We start from the raw sequence: 18923 nt of genomic DNA, 5'->3' as shown, positions 1-18923 counted from the left end.
CTAGAATTTGAGTGGGGCATAAAAAAGTGGAGATAGTTCATTCAGTCAAGAAAGTTATTTTTGAAATTTGGTAACTAGAGAGGACACAGTACTTGTACAGTGTCCCCCAGTGTTATTAGTCTTGGTCCATTTTCTGTTCCTTCCTGCCTCCTATATTGAAATTTCGGCGGAGAACCTATTTTTAAATCCTTACATTTCTCAAATAAGAAACGTTCATCTTACAAATGGTAGCTTTCTTTTAAGTCATACTATCTTTGATCGTCAAAGGAGAAAAATGTAGCCCCAGGAAGCCCTCGCCTGCCTGAGAGAATATACATTGTTTAAAACTATCCACAGAGGCAAACCATTTTGTTTTGGGTTGGGCTTTTTTTAGATCAAAGGTGGACCAGGTACAGGACATCGTTACTGGGAACCCTACAGTCATCAAGATGGTCGTCAGCTTCAACAGAGGTGCCCGTGGGCAGAACACGCTGCGCCAGCTCCTGGCGCCAGTGGTGAAGGAGATCCTGGATGACAGCTCTCTGGTCATCAACACGAACCCTGTGGAGGTGTACAAGTCTTGGGTGAACCAACTAGAAACACAGACTGGAGAAGCCAGGTAACAAAGCCAGGAAGATGTTGTTTTCCAATCATGTTTCATGATCATTTTCACTTGTGTATGATATATATTCTTAAACTTTGTCTAGCTCTGTTAAAAGAACAAAACGTACTGTACAAATTCCATTCAATCCAAGATGTTACCTCCCTTTAACTTACGGTGCAGGTCACATTCTTAGAGTACTGCTCATCTTGATAGTACATGTTGTAAAATTTCAGTACCAGTTGATCCCCAAAGCCACAACTTCCATAATTCTCTCCCTTGGTTATTCATTGTGTGTTTCTAAACTAGATCTAGAAATGGCACACCTGACAACCCATACTTTTTTAGATTTACCAAGTGAGTAACTTGAACGTGTAAGCATCAACAAGCCAGGTGGGGTTGGTTTGTCCTAGGTGGTTGTTTTTTAGATCTAAGCAATCCCAGTTTTTTATTCTCTGCAAAAGGATGCCTTGTGAAATCATGAAGATATGCCCAGAGAACTCTGGTTGTCATAGCAGCATTTGTAATAGCAAAAGTTGGGCAAAGTCAAAATATTTAGCTTTGGAGAATTTGTTAGATAAATGTTTGCATAACATGATGGAGCCGTCACTAACTGTTTAGAGTCATGGTATAGAAATCTATTTATTGGCATGGAAAATGTTCACAATTTAGTTTTCAGTTGCAGTTAAGTGCAGTGACCCATTTTCTTTAAAAGGAAATACTTGTACGCACACACAAGTACACACGCAGGTACACGTGGGATCTGTATGGGGTGTGTATACACACAAACTGCATTGTACCCATGAGTGTATGAGGCCCATATACACACATGCATAGATGGAGGACCCAGAAAACTGTGGACTAAGATATGAAAAGTGGTTGTAAATTGGGGTGTTTTTTTTTTCTTGTTGGCTTACATGCAATTCTTTTCTGTAAAAGAATTTTTAAAAAGAGGAAGAAAATTAGCTGGGTCTGCCAGTTACTTTGCCAGAAGAGCTCAGAGGGAGAGCCTGGAGTGCCCCTGCTCCCCTACTGGCAGAGGACCATCGGGGCATGTGAGGCTTCCCCTCACTTAGCAAACCTTTTGTCACTGGAGTCAGTGGGCAAAGTCCAGTTCACTATACAAAGCTTAATTGTAGGATCAACTTGGCAAGGATACAAATGCTTGTACCTATGCCCCATAAAACTGCAAGCCTTTGTTGTGTTTTCAGCAACCTGCCTTACGATGTGACCGCAGAACAGGCTCTAACATACCCAGAAGTGAAAAGTAAACTGGATGCATCCAATGAGAGCCTGCGCAGGGTCACCGACAAAGTCCTGAATTCCATCATTTCCTCCCTTGATCTACTGCCGTAAGTTCTGTTATGTAGCAACCTTAACATTCTTTGCTGAAAGTTCTTGAACTAATACATAAAATAAACCCCAGTCGTGAAGATAGGAATTTTCTCTCATATTATATTTACCGTTTTAAACATTTGCCTACATTTGCATTTTAAATTCATAACTATTCTCCAAAGAGGAAAGTATGCAAACCCGTATTCAGTTACTATCATCCGTGGAAGGCCTGTGATTCCGTTACCATCTCATGTTATGTTTAATTTTAGGAAAATGCTCAGCTTTCGTTGACTGGAGCAATTGCTATGTATTCCTTTCTCACTTAGGTTTTTTTCCATTACTTTCTTTTGTCATCTGTTTTACATGTAGTTATGGATTGAGGTATATAGCCAAAGTACTGAAGAATTCAATCCATGAGAAATTTCCCGATGCAACAGAAGATGAGCTATTAAAGGTAGATGTTCAAGGGTAATCTCACCATAGCTTCTCTTGGGGGTATGAGCCAAAATTACCAACCCACCATTTTGTAAGATTTTTTTTACCTTCTATGATTATTTATAATAAGCTACAGGTCTATTTCTAACAGTTACTATAATTATTGATTATGCTGAGGTTAACTTGGAGATCTTACACATTATTGAGATTCTTTATATTAGATCATTTGGGGGCAGTAGTATATTTTTCACCAAAAATAATTTTGTTACCTCTATTAATGTGTGATTATATTCACTACCTTTATTTAACTCCTTGTATTAGAAAATAGTTTGCTTTCTTGGGAAATGTCAATCAATATTTACTTTAGAAAAAACCCAAACCCTTGAGTTTTCTTTCTTAAAGTAGTCTTCTCCATCACTCCAGATTGTTGGAAACCTCCTGTACTATCGGTACATGAACCCAGCTATCGTAGCTCCGGACGGCTTTGATATCATCGACATGACAGCCGGTGGTCAGATCAATTCTGACCAGAGGAGAAACTTGGGAACAGTGGCCAAGGTCCTTCAGCATGCAGCCTCCAACAAGCTGTTTGAAGGAGAAAATGAGCATCTCGCATCTACAAACAATTATTTATCAGAGACATATCAGAAGTTCAGGTGAGAGGGGTCATTTTGGAGAAAATTGCTAAGTGGTGCAAAAGAATAATGTATGTTCTGTGTTCAGAGCTGGAGTTGGGGGACAGGAACCTCAGGTGGCTGCATGCACTTCTACAAGTGAGCACTGAGGAGAAGAGGAAGAGGGACAAGCAGGCTGGGTCCCTTCTGTCTGGTGCTCCCCATCCACCTCCAGAGCCCTTGTTGCATTGAATTGTCCCTCTGTGTATGATTTTTACGTATTGAAAAAATGAAATATTTACTCTTGGTGGTACGCTATAGGCATATAGTAAGTAGTTAGAATTAAAAATCAAAATAGCTTAAGGGTTTTGTTTTTAAGAACTTGTTCAATCAGGAGAAACTTGCCTTATCTGCATCAAACAACAAGTAGGAAACTGAGTAGTTGGTTTGAATGTTTGGGGAGGTCCAGCTTTTGTGCTTGTGAGGGTCACATGTGTGGATATGTTGTGTTCTAGTCTCGAGCCTTTCCTAATTATTCACGTAAGACTGAAGCCTATTGACTTTCCAAGCAGCTCCAGAGCGCATCACTGGTTATTCCACAGGGACATGAAAGGAGTGAGTTTAGCAGGAAGAGTCCCTCACGTGATGCTCTCTGAGGAAGCATGTTCATCTTGGCCTTCAGTTTTCTCTTGTCTACCATTCAGTCAGAGAAGCATGACATAACTGTGGCCTCTTCCATTCCTCACCTGGAAAATGATAACTTCCTGATTGTGTTCTGGGTTAATGCTTTATCTCCTGACAACGATCATTTGTGATTATTGATCTCTATTTGGAATTTGTGGCCTCCTATTAAAAACATCCCCCAAATCCTACTACTACAGGAAGTTTTGATTTCTCAAGCTGCTAAGGTTAGGTCTTCTCACTGAAAAAATAATATCCACTTCCCTGCAAACCCTTACCTGCTGTTGCAGCCTCCCTCTACTTTTTTTCCTCAGATTATTCCTATTAACCATCTATGTTCCCAACTCTTCAAAAGCCTCCCCTCACCTCTTAAACTCCTCTGTTTTTCCCTCTGCCTCTAATACTTATCCTTTGTGTACTTAAGCAACTCGTGATAAATTATAGACAAAAAGTGCAGAAGACCAGCTGTCAGATGGGAACATCTCCTGCCCACCCCAGCATGGCTGCCTGCCATTTACCTCCCCAGCCTTGGGGTGGGAAGGCAGAGGTCAGTTCTTGTGCACAAAAGCCTGGGGTACCTTTAGGATATACACCAAGGATCCTTTGAGGCATCTGAAACATTTACAACTTTATAGAATAGAACACCTACTCTCCCTGTGCAGAGGAGCACTCCAAAACCGTGATGCCAGCACACCTGGCTTTTTTGCTCTCTCTGTCTAAATGTGCTGTAGCTTAAAATAGCAGACGTTTTAGAGTCTGGGTTCTGGAGGAATGGGACACTGTACGCAGTTGTGTGTCTATCCTTAATAGTATTTCCATCAGCCACAACTGTTGTTTGGATCAACTGAGTAGAGAAGACGTAACTCAAATTTTTGTCAAATCGGTAACAGAAGCTTTGAAGGGTTGTTAGGTTATTGAAGGCCTAGGAGCTTGTGCCATTTAAAGTAGCAAATTTGACCCGGCCGGTATGGCTCAGTGGTTGAGCGTCAATCTATGAACCAGGACGTCACGGTTCGATTCCTGTTCAGGGCACATGCACAGGTTGTGGGCTTGATTCCCATTGTGGGGCATGAAGGAGGTAGCCGAATCAATGATTCTCTCTCATCATTGATGTTTCTATTGCTCTCTCCCTCGCCCTTCCTCTCTGAAATCAATAGAAGTATATTAAAAAATAATAATAAAGTAGAAAATTTTGGTTGTTTTCTGTAGGGAGTCTTGATTCTTAGATCAGGGAATAATAATCTTGATATTTTTGTTTAAATTTTAGGGCCATTTTTAAAATAATACATATTAAATGGCCGAAACCGGTTTGGCTCAGTGGATAGAGCATCGGCCTGCGGACTGAGAGGTCCTGGGTTCGATTCCGGTCAAGGGCATGTACCTTGGTTGCGGGCACATCCTCAGTAGGAGGTGTGCAGGAGGCAGCTGATCGATGTTTCTCTCTCATCGATGTTTCTGGCTCTCTATCCCTCTCCCTTCCTCTCTGTGAAATATCAATAAAATATATTTTTAAAAAAAAGAAAAAAAAATAATACATATTAAATGACCTGCCCATAATTTGATTATATTGAGTCACTGACAGGGTCCATCTCAGCATCTGGGTTAAACATCCAGAAACATGGACTCGGACTCGGCTTCCACGGTCAGGAGCCAGCCTGGAAGATGCTGTAACAACTACCCACCCCCCACTCTACCCTTCCACCACTCTACCCTCCCACCCCCGCCAAGAGAACAAAGAATTCGTCATCCAAGATTTTCTCACTATTTATGTGGCTGTTTAACTCACAGATTTGACTATCTTAAGACTTTTTTTTTCTTTGTTAGGAAATATTTCAAAGAAGCATGTGATGTCCCTGAGCCAGAAGAAAAGTTTAATATGGATAAATACACTGATGTGGTGACAGTCAGCAAACCAGTCATTTATATTTCAATTGAAGAAATCATCAACACACATTCAGTAAGTGGGGTTAGAAAAGGCTCTGAGTTCAGACATCTGCGTCTTGAAAATGCTTAGTCTTTCTACAGGGCTTCTACAAGCATGTGCGAATGTTTGTGTTCTTAATTCTCTGAAACCTTTTATTTTATTCCCTGACTCTTAGGCATTAGTAAAATTCCTTCTCCCAAGAAAAATTTACTTTTCCCATGATCTATTTGCAAAGTCAGATTCTGAATGTGCTGTTTAAGCCCTGAGCAGGGGCAGGCCCTGGTAATTTCCCCACCCCCTAAGGCCACACTGTCTGTACCCTCATATACTGTCTCTCTCCCTTTCAGGAATCCTCTCAGCTTTTCCAGTAATCCCATGTGAAAATGAGAATGTTTTCTCTATTCTAATTTTAAACATAAAGAGGAAACAGACAGACTGCTAAAGTTAGGGATGAGAAGACACCCCCCAACCCACAATAGCCACCTACAGAGAATCACTTCTATTGTTCTGGAAACCCTCATTTCTTAGAAATGGCAGTTTCAGTCTGTGCTGTGTCATACTGTCTCCATCTGGTTCTGCAAACAGCAGCACCATCGCCTGTGTATTAAGTGCCTGTGGGGAGCAGGGCAGTAAAGAGAGGTTAAGCATTGAGAGGGTTTGGTGGAGGGTTGGTGTTTTCTTTTGCCTTTTTAAAGACAAGTTTGAACTTATTTCCTGGAAATTCTAGGTTCTTAAAAGGTAACCTTTTCGAGATTAGTTTGCACCTTGCCACTCCAAGCCAAGTTGTGGAGATGTGTTCCAAATGTGCCCCAGACCTTCCAAGTCAGAACCTGCATTCTAACAAGATCCCAGGTGAATGAGATACACACTGAAGGTCAAGAAGCCATGGTTGAGGATACACCCAACTTCGGTTGCCACCCACAACTAGGAGGAACACATAACAAATACACACTTCTTGGAGGTCCTACTCCTGCCCCATCAAACAAGATATGCTAACGAGTGGCAACATCAGCTGCTCCAAATTCAGTCTTTATTATTAAGCTCTTCTAAGAAACTAAAGCTTGACTACAGGTTTGGGAAGAAAGATTGGATCTACTTTTGCTTTCCCTCTTTCAGAGTTAGAGCAGGAAACCTCCTCAACATTTCAACAAGCTCTCCATAAAAACTGTGAGTGACCCCAAACAAAGGCAGGTCTGAACGGCCAGCTGAAGGAGTGAGTTGGTTGATTAAATGAAGAGGCTGTGCTGCTTTTCTCTATATACAAACACCCCAAATCACAAAGGAAACATGTTCATGTCTAGCAATGTATCATTTGCAAAAGTGACTTTCTGATGAACAAGTAGACTCATTCATATTTGAGCAACATCCCATTTGTCTATTTCTATGGTAGATCATCCATCTCAAAGAAAATGTCCACATGGTGGCGCACTTTTCTGAGGGCATCGCCCTCCTGCAGAAAGTGTTGGGAGTTCTCTTTTAGAATGAGGGATGGATTCTTTCCCAGGACAGCAGAGAGAAAACTGTTATTGCATTCATTCGGGCTGTTCCTTTTTAAGGGGAAATGGTCTGTTCCTTTTGTGATCAAAAATTGAAAACAGAATCCAATCCTGGGAAACACAGCTCGTGACTGGAGTCCCTCCATGTGTTAGGTTGGAAGCAGACATAATAACGTGGGCGTAATGTCCTTTCAGAGAAAGACTATCCTGTTTACTGTCTGTCTCAAGTGGGGAGGTGTCCACATGCAGACACAAGCACGCAGCAGCGTGACGTGCCAAGCCTGTGGCCACATGCCTGCCCCTTGTTCTCTAAGGAACATGTATACAGCCTCAAAATAAGCTCTTTAATGAGACATTTTTAGGCAATTTTTGTGTTCTGTAAATATCAGAATAGAATGAATAAGCTGGCTCCCCTTCCAGGGACAGTAGCCAGATCGCCTGTCCTGTCTCGTCAGAAGACAAGAACACAAATTTCTCCATCTTGCTTATTTTGTTCTTGTCTCTAACTTGTCTTTCCTCAAAAAATATCCTATGTATGGTCCTTCCACATTTCACTATGTCTTTATATTGCCTCTATTATTTATATAATGTCTTTCTTTAAATCAACTCGCCTTTTTTATCATAAAATATATATCTTTGCTTTAAAACAAGATACTTCTAACTATAGCAGGACAACTATCATGCCTTATAATAAATAGAAACTTTAAAAGTAAATAAATACAATGAAAACTGAGGAGTTGGATATAGTTGCTTCCTTGAAGCTATGTACCTTGAGACCTCCTCCCCTTTCTTAAAAATCCAATTAGCAAGTGTCACAAAATATTAAGGAAAGCTCGGCATTAAACAGACACTGTCGCCCCCACTAATCCTAAAGATTAAAAGAGAATGGGAAAGGAAGTAAGCAAGGCAGTGTGGAACTGGCATAAGGATAGGCATACCAGTCAATGGGATGGAACTGAGTCTAGAAATCTTCAAATTTACGGTCCATTCTGTTTTCAACAAGGGACTAAAACAGTTCAGTGGGAAAATAATACTCTTCAACATATGGTGCTGGGGCAACTGGAAATCTACATGCCAAGAATGAAGTCGGACCCCTTCCTTCAACCCTACTCAAAATGGATCAGAGCCCAGCCGATATGGCTCAGTGGTTGAACATTGACCTATGAACCAGGAGGAGACAATTCGATCCCCGGTCAGGGCATATGCCCAGGTTGTGGGCTCAATCCCTAGTAGAGGGCCTGCAGGAGGCAACCAATCAATAGATGTTTCTATCTGTCTCTCCCTTCTCCCTCTCCCTTCCTCTCGCTCTAAAAATCAGTAAAATCTAATTTTTTTAAAATGTAATGGGCAAATGATCTGAATAGAGACTTTTCCAAGGAAGATATATAGGCATACCTTGCATTATTGCACATTTTTTTACAAATTGAAGGCAAGACCCTCCACCAGTGAAAAGATTGCAACTCACTTTATTGTAATACTCTCTTTATTGGGGTGGTCTGGACCTAAACTACAATCTCTGAGGTTTGCCTGTAGTCATGGTCAATACGCCCATGAAAAGGTGCTCAAAATCGTTAGTCATCAGGTAATGTGAATCAAAACCACAGTGAGATATCAACTTCACACCCACTGGGATGGCTAGAATAAAATCAGGTAATAACAAGGATGTGGACTAATTGAAACTCTCATATACTGCTGGTAGAAGTGTAAAATGATTCGGCCATTTTGGGAATCAGTTTAGCAATTCCCAGGTATTAAACATGGAGTTACTGTATGATGCAGCAATTCTCATAGGTATGAACTCAAGAAAAATGAAAACATGTTCACACAAAAACTTATATATGCATGTTCATAGTGTCATTATTCATAATAGACAAAACATGGAAACAAATGACAATCGACAGATGAATGATGTGTGATATCTCTATATAATGGAATACTGTTTATTCAGCCATAAAGAGGAATGCAGTACTGATTTACGCTACAACCTGGATGAACCTTGAAGTCATCATGCTCAGTGAAAGAAGCCAGTTCAAAAGGCCACAAATTGTATGATTTCATTCACATGAAGCAGCCAGAACAGCCAAATCTAGAGAGAGAGATTGTAGATTAATGGTTTCCAGAGACTACGAGGATGGGGTAATGGAGAGTGACTGCTAATGGGTAGTTTCTTTTTGAGTGATGAAAATGTTCTGAAATTAGATAGTGGTGATGGTTGCATGATTTTTTGAATATACTAACAGTCATCACATGACACATTTTAAATGAGTAGATTTGATGCTATGCTAATGATGTCTAAATAAAGCTTTTAAAAACAGATTGAAAATGGAAAAGATGAATTTTATCATTATGATTCAGTTTTGTAAGATAGTAATGCAAAACAACTAAAATTATTTTCTATCACCAGGGGTACAAGTCCATACTTTGGAAACATTGTTTTAATGTAATTCTAAATACCAACAAAAACAGCTGTGCTGTTCTTCAGTTTTCCCTCCAATGCTGCGCCTCCTCCAAGTTAACAATGTTTCTTCTAAGACTTGGCAAAACACCCCAGCAGTGTTCCTCACCTTTGATCTTTTTGGAGGGGATGGTGAAAGGGAGAACCAGCTGGTATGTCTAGGTCTCAGGCCAAAGAACCATATGGGTATTTCTGCCATCCCTACCCATGAAAGATCTTCAGTGCCATTCAGATTAAAATAGCTAATAGTGGTTATTTTTTTCTATGTCTTTATTGACTTCAGAAAGAGGGAGAGAGATTGAAACAGCAATGATGAGAGGGAATCACTAAGCAGCTGCCTCCTCATGCCCCCTACTGGGGATTAAGCCGGCCACCTGGGCATGTGTCCTGACCGGAATCAAACTGTGACCTCCTGGTTCATGGATCTCGCTCAACCACTGAGCCACACCAGCTGGACAATAGTGGTGATTTTTCAAAAGTAGCTGTAGTGTTTGATTACTGCATAATTCTTCTCTGAAAAGATATGGAAATGCCCTTCCAGTTGGCTACCAGTGTTAACCAGCTTGACTCATTTTAGAATGCTTCCCCCAACTGTGACTTTTTCTGTAAAGGAGTGGAGCACCGGGATCGGGTGGAAAAAGGCTGCTGCTCAGCAGATCTTGCTGAAAGGGGGTTTATGAGCACCTTTCACAAAGCTACAATTTTTTGACAAGAAATAGACACTTCCCTCTAAGATAAAATAAAAACTGTACCCCTCTGTGGTCTCTAATTTTAATAAATGTCAGACTTATAATTAAGATTCAAACAATATCAGAATAAAATTATCATGGAAAACTGGAAACTGTATAAATATGGTATCAGCTAAGAATTTACTTGTGTGTGTTGCTTTCTCTATGCAGCTCCTGTTGGAACACCAGGATGCGATTGCACCTGAAAAAAATGACTTACTGAATGAACTGTTGGAATTGCTGGGAGAAGTGCCGACTGTGGAGTCTTTTCTTGGTAAGAGCTTACCCCTTCTACTTACTCTCTGGCTTGTCTTTAGCAGTTTGGTTGGTTGGTTGGTTGGTTCACTGTCTTTCTTATCCTAGATCAAAAGTTTTTTGGAATTTGTCAAAAAACTTTTTAGCTTATTTAAAGAATAATAAGTACACTAGCTACTTCCTACATTAAAGGTTCTATAACTTGTGGTGTCCTATAGTATAAAACACTTTGATATGCTTGAAGGTAAGTTCTAAATATACCATAAATAATATCTGTCAACCTATTTCATAAAGAAAGAAAAGAGTCAAGTTTATTAGAAATTTCTTGCTGTGTTCTCAAAATCTCTAAGGATTTTGTTAACAATTCTTCCTTTTAGTAACTTTTCATACTTTGAATATCTATGTCCCATGTTGTTTTAACTTAAAATCGAATTTTTTTAAGCCTCACCTGAGAATATATTTAGAAGAGAGGAAGGGAGAGAGAAAGAGAGAGATAAACATCCATGTGAGAAACATCAATTGGTTGCCTCCTGTACACACCCCAACCAGGGATCAAACCTGCAGCCTAGGAATGTGCCCTGACCTGGACGAACCGGCAACCTTTTGGTACATGGGATGATGCTCCAACCAACTGAGCCACCTGGATAAGGCAAAATCAAAGACTTCTTAAAATATATTTTTATTGATTTCATTTCAGAGCGGTAGAGAAAGATAGAAACATCAATGATGAGAGAAAATCATTGATTGGCTGCCTCCTGCACACCGCACACTGGGGATCGAGCCTGCAACCCAGGCGTGTGCCCCAACCAGGAATCGAAATGGGACCTCCTGGTTCATAGGTCAACGCTCAACCAGTGAGCCATGTCAGCCAGGCAAAATCAAAGACTTTTAAAAGCCACTTTAAGTGTATTGGGATGTGGGTTTTTTATGAAGACTGTGCTCTCCTGTCTAACTACTGAGCCTACCTTTCCCATAGAACCTTTATCTGACATTGTTGATGCACCATCACCATGAGTGAATTGGGAGAATAACAATTTTTTTTTTTCTACAGGGGAAGGAGCCATTGATCCCAATGACCCTAACAAGGCGAATACACTAAACCAGCTCTCAAAGACTGAGATTTCCCTTTCCTTGACAAGCAAGTACAACTTAGGGGATGGTGAAGGTATAGATGGCCAAAGCCTCATGATAAAGTAAGTTTGGGCCTTAAAGGGCACATGTTCCTAATTATGCATCTTAAACCCTGCAAATTCAAACAAGGCTAAATCCCCAAATAATTCATTTAAAAATGTCTGCATATTGAAATGCATTATGTTTATCCATCAAACAATTAACCGAACAAATGACAATAGACTCTTTATAATTTCAGAGAGAACTAAATATTATAATAGTGTATAAAGCCTGACTTGTTTTTTATTTGTTCTTATTGTAATGTGATTGTTTTCCTTTAAGAAATGAAGTTATTAACTCAGCCTGTAAAAGTCTTTAGCTAACCCAAGGGAAATATCTGTTTCAGAGTGGTCAGAAGATTAGTGAGGAAATACCTTGAACTGAATTTGATTTGTGGTATAAAATAGTTATGTAAAAGGCACACACATGATATGACATAATGCCATCATCTGATTTATTAGCCTTCTTTTCTATTAAACTGGATACACTTATCAGCTTTGACTTAATTTTTACCTTACTTCCCACTCCCAAAGATTTCAGATGAACCATTCAATTTATAAATAATAGGGTATTCTTTCCCTCAAGGCCTCCTGGATATTCCATACCAGTTCTTTACCACAGAGTAAGAAAGAATGAGATCCCTGATGGCAGCATAAATTCAAACATCGTAAACCAGGAATACTTGCTCACCAAACAATACAGTTTTTAAGAACTCACATAAACCAAAGGATATGTGTTTGCACATTAGAACAGTTACATATTGGGGTGAGATAGAGAATGGACGTGGAAATAGAGACAAAAGAAATAAATGTGTCTTTAAATAATACTTCACACATATTTCCAAGCTACATGCCCTGAGTTCTGAGGTTGTTTTCATTTGACAGGAGCTTCTATTCTGCCCCTGACATGCTTCAGACAGCACTCATTCCCAGTTGGTATTTTTCCCAGATATTCAGACCATGGCCATAAAAGCTTACTCGGTGTGCTGTGTTGTGATGTGTGCTGCTTCCATTACGCTTACTTCTTTTATCCTCCTGTCACCTAAAGCTCTATTCGTTCATGTAGCAAATGTCTGAATACTGATGCTGTGTCCACAGTACTGGGCTTGATGCTGGGATACAGCAGTGAGCAAGCCAGGACAGGTCCCTGCCCTCCAGAGTCGGATGTCTGATGGTGGAGAGCACAGCTCAACTGCAGGACAGAGGACAAGATGCAGGACTCATACATAACCTTGGCCTCCGAGAATTGAGTGCAGCTCCTTTAGACTACTGACTAGCCAGGCAGATTAAATTTGTGTGGCCAGGACACAGGGCAGAGCAACAGAGCAAAGGGGGAAATGGTGCCGTCTACTCCCTGGGTTCCTCTGAGCAAGTGCCAGTTATAAAGGTAACTGGAAATACAGATTGTGTGTTTCCGCCATGCAAATTAAATTTGGTCAAGTATCCTATGATCTCATAAGCTTTGTGCTTAGAAATAATGCAAAGACATTTTTTTTCATAATTGGTTTTGTCTGCTATCTGAACATCATTTTCTAAATGTGCTCAGTGAAATGTCTGCATTAATGAATGTAAATCACAATTTTGATAGTCTAAAATATTAAATAATTTAAATATCATATGTATTTATGCTTATTTCTGAATGTGAGTCCCATGGTTCTGCCAGTTTTGGGAATTCACATTTTTAAAAGCAAAACTAAAAAGTCAGGCCCATCTGTCTTAGCCAGGGAAACCTGGGCATTGTCCTGCTTGCCCCAGCCCTAGAGTTGTTCCCTCCCAGCTCCCCACTGTGCTGAAAACACATAGTCTGCCCCTTTAATATCCATGCTAAATAGAGCCAGCCAGTGCTTATTTCAAGATTCTTTTGGCTACTTGGGGTTCTTTGCAATTCCATGTGAATTACAGAATCTTTTCCATTTATACAAAAAAAAAGGCTGTTGGGCCAGTGTCTTAATAGACTTGATAATTCACTGCTCTCATAGACCTCTGGGGTCTAGAGAGCCTTCCTTTGGGCAGGCTTCAAGATCCTGCTTGTTGGCATACTTCATTAAATAGCCCAGGGATCAATGAGAATATCAACTTGAAGACTGACCAATTAGCTGTCCCTGAAAGTGGAATTTGGGTATTGCCCAAAGATTCAATAGCGTTAGCTCCAGAGGTTAGGCAAGCCTTACTTCCAAATACATTATACTTTATATATTTTTAAATCTTGCTACTAATAGATAATTATAAAATGTGTCATTGACTTGGAGACCATCTAGTCTGAGTCTTTATCTTTGAGGTGAGGAAATTAAAGTCTAAAATTCTAAGAAGCAAGTAGCTAGTCACTGATAGGCTTTAAATTCATATCATATATCATTGAAGTTCCATTAATATACACTTTGAAATGCTGATTTATGGGGATGATTTTTTCCAAGCTAATAAGCCAAATTCCTAACTCAAACATGCAATGTAGTTTTTTGTTTTTTGTTTTTTGTTTTTTTGTTATAGCCTTGAATGGAGGCCTGGGCCGGCCAGGGTGTGCGGAAAGCTTGGCTTCCTCCATTGGCAATGTAGTTTTTGAGACTCTTCATTAAAGAACCAAATTTAACTAAAATCTGACAATGCCTTCAGAAATTACTATGAAGTGGATAATCATGGAATGTAAATAGTTGGAACATGAAAATACCTGGCTTTTCTCTATCAAAAATTATTTTGCTTCCTTGTTAAATGAGTTGTGTTTTTCACTTTTAGAAATGCCCTCTTACGATTAATTACAAAATCACTAGCTTTCCAGCAATGAGAAACTCATATTCTTGGGGGGCTCTACAGTAGCAGAATTTGAGGCATTGTTAATCCTTATGCCTGTAAATTTAATTCCATGCTAGTTTCATAATTCTTACTAATTAAATGAGGATGAAAATAATAATGAAAGCAAATAACCTGTATAGGGACTGTCCTATAGATATATATAGATATAGATAGATAATAGCATACATAACATAATAACATATATAATGACATTTATATCATGTAATACTCTCAACAATTACAAGAAGTAGAGGTTATTAACTATATTTTACAGATGAGAAAACTAGGCACAGTCCAGACAAAAACCCTTTTCTAGGGAGTGTGGCTAGTCAGTGGATCATAGATTCAAACTTAAAAGATCTTAAATCTTCCAGGAACCATTTTCTTGATCACCACGTTTTACAGCTTGTGGCCCTTTGTACTCTCAAGAATCTTAGAGTAAATATTGAGAGCGATAGCAGAGCAGTTATTGCATACCTGATGCTGGGGCATCTTTCCAGGCCAAAGAGAAGGAGTGACTGACAGATGTGAGGGACATGAAGGCATGTAATTGGAGCAGCAAGAAACATTTTATTTGTCTCCCTTCTGTATGTCTATGGAATAGGGAGCCTCAGTTTGGGTGATTGCCATTTTGTCAGTGCTACCAAGCATGGTGATAGTAAAAGAATCAGAAAAAAAAAAAGCCTGGTTGAGGAATCCTAGGAAAACCTGGGATTACAGCCTCAATCTGTCACTTATTAGCCATGGGACTCAGCAAGTCACCTGACCCTCAGTGTCCTCAGCCATCAATCAGAGAAGAGGGGGAGGGGGAGGAAGGGCTATGATGAGCAAATGAAGCCATGCATTAACACCTTATAAATTAGAAAAAACTATCCAGTTGGAAATCTCATTATAACTTATGATTCATCTTAAAATATGTGATCCGTATGGCCTTTGTTATTAAGCTTCTTTTTCTACAAAAGTATGTGTATAAGTAGAAGGAAATATTTGTGGTTTTTAATCATACTTAGCTGTCTGAGTGCTTAAGTTGTCATTTCTTAAGAATTTTTCCTATCACATGATTCCGTTTAGGCATCCATCATCCCAGCTGAGAGCTTCCCTTGCTTTTGGTCCACACTGGTATGAGAGCTGAATAGCTAAGGTGATACTTGAAGTTGGGTGATCAAATGTGTGATCATGTCATTAGAAGTTTAAACAACTGGAAATATTCCTTAGCTTCCACAACACGAATTTCTTTTCAACCTTGGGTACACTGTAAGGCAGATGGCAGAAGGGGAGGCTCAGAAATGCTACTGGTCAGAGTGTAATAACAGATGCTGTATGAGTGGAATGGCCAAACCTAAGGGGCCACCCCAGTTTACAAGCGTCATGTAGTCTCATTTACTGACAGGGGATTTGAGCACAACTATGATGAATAAGCGGCTTGGTGTGTGTGTGTGTGTGTGTGTGTGTGTGTCTGTGTCTGTCTGTCTATCTGTCTCTCCCCTTCCCCTCTCTTCCTCTCTCTTCCTTCCTCTGCCCCTCCCCCCTCTCTCTCTTTCTCTTTCCCTAATTCTTCCTCAGAGTTAATACCTCCCCATTCAGATAGGGTGCCAAAGCCCTTGGTTTTGTCAGCCTGTCTTACATATTGTTTGAAGTCATGGGGCCAATACTCTAACCAGATGATTTATGCTGGTCAGACCATATTGGGAATATTGTGTTTGCATTGGGGTGGGGAGCGGGACATGTTTTCGGGTCACTGGCAAACTGAAATGTGAGCAGAACTATGAACTCCCTTTAAAGTCAGTTGTGAGGGGCTTAAGGAACTGAGGGATTGCACTTGGGAAAGGAAAAGTGGTGGAAAGGGGGATGAAGACACAGTCCTGGCACCTCCCTGTGGGTCGAGGAGGGGTGAAGAAAGGGAGCTCAGCTTGCTGTTTTCACAACTCTCGGAAACAGAGTGACCTTTGTAACCACTGGCCCTCTTAGGTCCTCATCGCCTTATTTTTCAAACCAGGGATTAGACTGTTCCCCAAGGTGCCCCCTGTGCTGAAGTCCTGTGCCTGACCAAGTCCAGGGAGTGGACATCACGGGAAGGCAGGCCTCAGAGGGCTTCCCATTTAAGAAGGGAGCGTTCCAACGCTTCACTCGCCAAAGAAATTGAATGTGAGCCACGCAACTAACTTTAAATTTTCCAGAAGCCACATTTTTAAGATAAACAGATGAAATTAATTCTCTTTTAACCCAGTATGTGCAAAACTGTTACTTCCATGTGTAATGAGTGTAAAAAATGTTCATAAGACATGGTACATTCTTCTTTCATACTAAGCCTTGAGAACCCGGTGTGTGTCTCACACTGGCAGCACGTCTCCATTTGGACCTGCCACGGGTCAGGGCTCGGGTGCCACCGGTGGCCAGTGGGTGCCACATTGGGCGCCACATTGGGCAGCACAGCTTTCGTGCTCACCTGAGTGCTTATGGCATGTCAGACCCCAGTGAACAAAGGGCTTTACATGCAGCTCTTCACTTATTCCTTGCATCAGTTCTCAGGGAGATGCCCATTACATCAGTTTTTTAAGTATAGGGATAAAATTGTAGACAGCGCCTGGGAAGGCACATGGGCATTCTTTAAATTATTGTCAGCTGAATTCAAGGCGACAGGCAGAGCCACGTCTTGGATACACATTTACCAAAAAGGCAGATGTGTTATCAGCACTGACTCTTACCTTTGCCCAGGTGTCGGGGAGCGGGCTTTGAGATGTAAATCCAGTCTAGCACCGGGAATGAGGGAATGAATAGGACCTGGGCCCACCCAAGCTCCTTTGATCCTAAGTTTTTGGTGAAACCCCTGGTATTTGGAATATAAATAAACACACTGCTTCGGCTCTGGGTCCCTGTCCCTCCATCAGAGAGGATGGTGGTCCCACCCGGTCCCAGCTTTTTTCTTCTATCTTTGTGTCTTGTCTTTTTCTTTCTTTTATTTCTCAGTCCCCAGCTCCTCTACTCAGGAACTGGACCCGCTCTCTTTCCGTGCTGGACGCAGAAAGAGAGAAACACCTACAAATATAATTCGCACAAGTGCGCACAGGCCACAGGAGTCCCAGTTTGGTCCTGGATCTGTCTGATCCCAGTGTTCCTAACCAGTAGGTGCCGGGGGGAAAGGGAGGTAGTGAGTCCCCATCATGAAGCTGGATGGCCACTTCTCTGTAAGATGTCAGGGTTAGAACTTGGCAGTGGATTCCACAGGCCTGACATACAGCAGGCGGCCAAGGAAAGGGAGGCTGTATGGGCAGCTTATCTTCCAGCATCTCCTGCACAAATAAACACCCGTTATCCCTGGCGGGCACGCTTGAGTGGCCCCAGTCATTTCGGTCGTAGATAGCTTCTCTGAAGAGATGAGCTGGGAGTTTCCTGGAAGTATATATCATACGTAGTTCCTAGAATATTACTTTAAATAAGAAATGTCACTGTGTGTGTTTTTAAAATCATCCAGAGCTTTTATTTTTAACCCGATGTTCCTGTTTCAGACATTTATAATGATGCTTGGGGGATGGGGTTGTGTGGGGAGCCACCACGGCCTTAGGAACAGCGCCATCTCCCACGTGGCTATAATTAGCTGGGTGCCCACCTTTGACTCTTGGCAGCGTGTTTATCTGCGCACTCCCACACAGCCCATAAATCCCGAGCAGGGAAGGGTCATGGGCCAGCGGAAATGGCTGTGATCATTCTTCTCGTACAGACTTGCAGTGAGTAAGAAATGAGGAAAATGATGTTTACAGATGGTTTATTGGATTTTACCCTATTTTCAATAATAACATTTTTGGAATTAACTTTGAGGGTTTCCTCTGTCATTTGCGAGCAGTTGCCCGATGCTTCAGAATGTGGACATTGTTTTGTTTTCGTTTCCATTGTCCATGCTGTGTGAACATTTCCTGCTTTAGTTGAGGAAAAGTTCATCGTCCAGTGAGACCATGTAATGCCTTTGAAAGAACTGAGGTTAAATGAAACAGCAGGACCGCACGAAAAGTGACATTTCAGACACTGGATAGGCCTGTTTGTAACTTCAGGCAACTCCTCTTGGCTTCCTTTGTTTGGAAGGGACGCTCTATCCAGTAGCACTGTCCCCACTTAGGTAAAAGTGAGCCAACTTGACCATTTGCCTTTTATGTTAAAACTAGTGACCCGGAGCATGAAATTCGTGCACATTAAACGGGGATTAATTAGAGGAAATAATTTAATATTGCTATTTGCCCTTTCTCTATAATAGAAGTGTCAGAGATGAAAGAAAAATAGTAAAATGTATATGAAAAACCTTCCTCCTGTCAGAGTCTGGGACTCACCACAGGACCCAGAGTCAAGTCCCCGCCCACCCACATGCACCTCAAAATCACGTGAGACCCAGACTCAGCCAGGCCCCCCACACACATTGGGCTAGATCCAGACCCAGCCAGTCCCACCCTTGTCAAGCCCTGCCAGGCAGGGCGC

At 41.1% G+C, this 18923-nt stretch overlaps 1 protein-coding gene across 2 annotated transcripts in view; it reads left to right on the top strand.

The window, feature by feature from the left end:
* IQGAP2 (IQ motif containing GTPase activating protein 2) overlaps window positions 1-18923 on the top strand; it is a 285446-nt gene that overhangs the window by 253144 nt on the left and 13379 nt on the right. For both annotated transcript variants that reach the window (XM_080680284.1, XM_080680285.1), the window contains exons 24-30: window positions 374-598; window positions 1792-1932; window positions 2285-2369; window positions 2774-3006; window positions 5470-5602; window positions 10420-10522; window positions 11555-11696. In XM_080680284.1, coding sequence (XP_080536410.1) covers window positions 374-598; window positions 1792-1932; window positions 2285-2369; window positions 2774-3006; window positions 5470-5602; window positions 10420-10522; window positions 11555-11696 — 1062 coding nt within the window. The remainder of the gene's footprint in view (window positions 1-373; window positions 599-1791; window positions 1933-2284; window positions 2370-2773; window positions 3007-5469; window positions 5603-10419; window positions 10523-11554; window positions 11697-18923) is intronic.

This window comes from Plecotus auritus (genome assembly GCF_963455305.1).
Source record: "Plecotus auritus genome assembly, chromosome: 7".
Classification (NCBI taxonomy): Eukaryota; Metazoa; Chordata; class Mammalia; order Chiroptera; family Vespertilionidae; genus Plecotus; species Plecotus auritus.
Note: the sequence above shows the minus strand (reverse complement) of the source record. Positions and strands in the feature narration are given on the sequence as shown.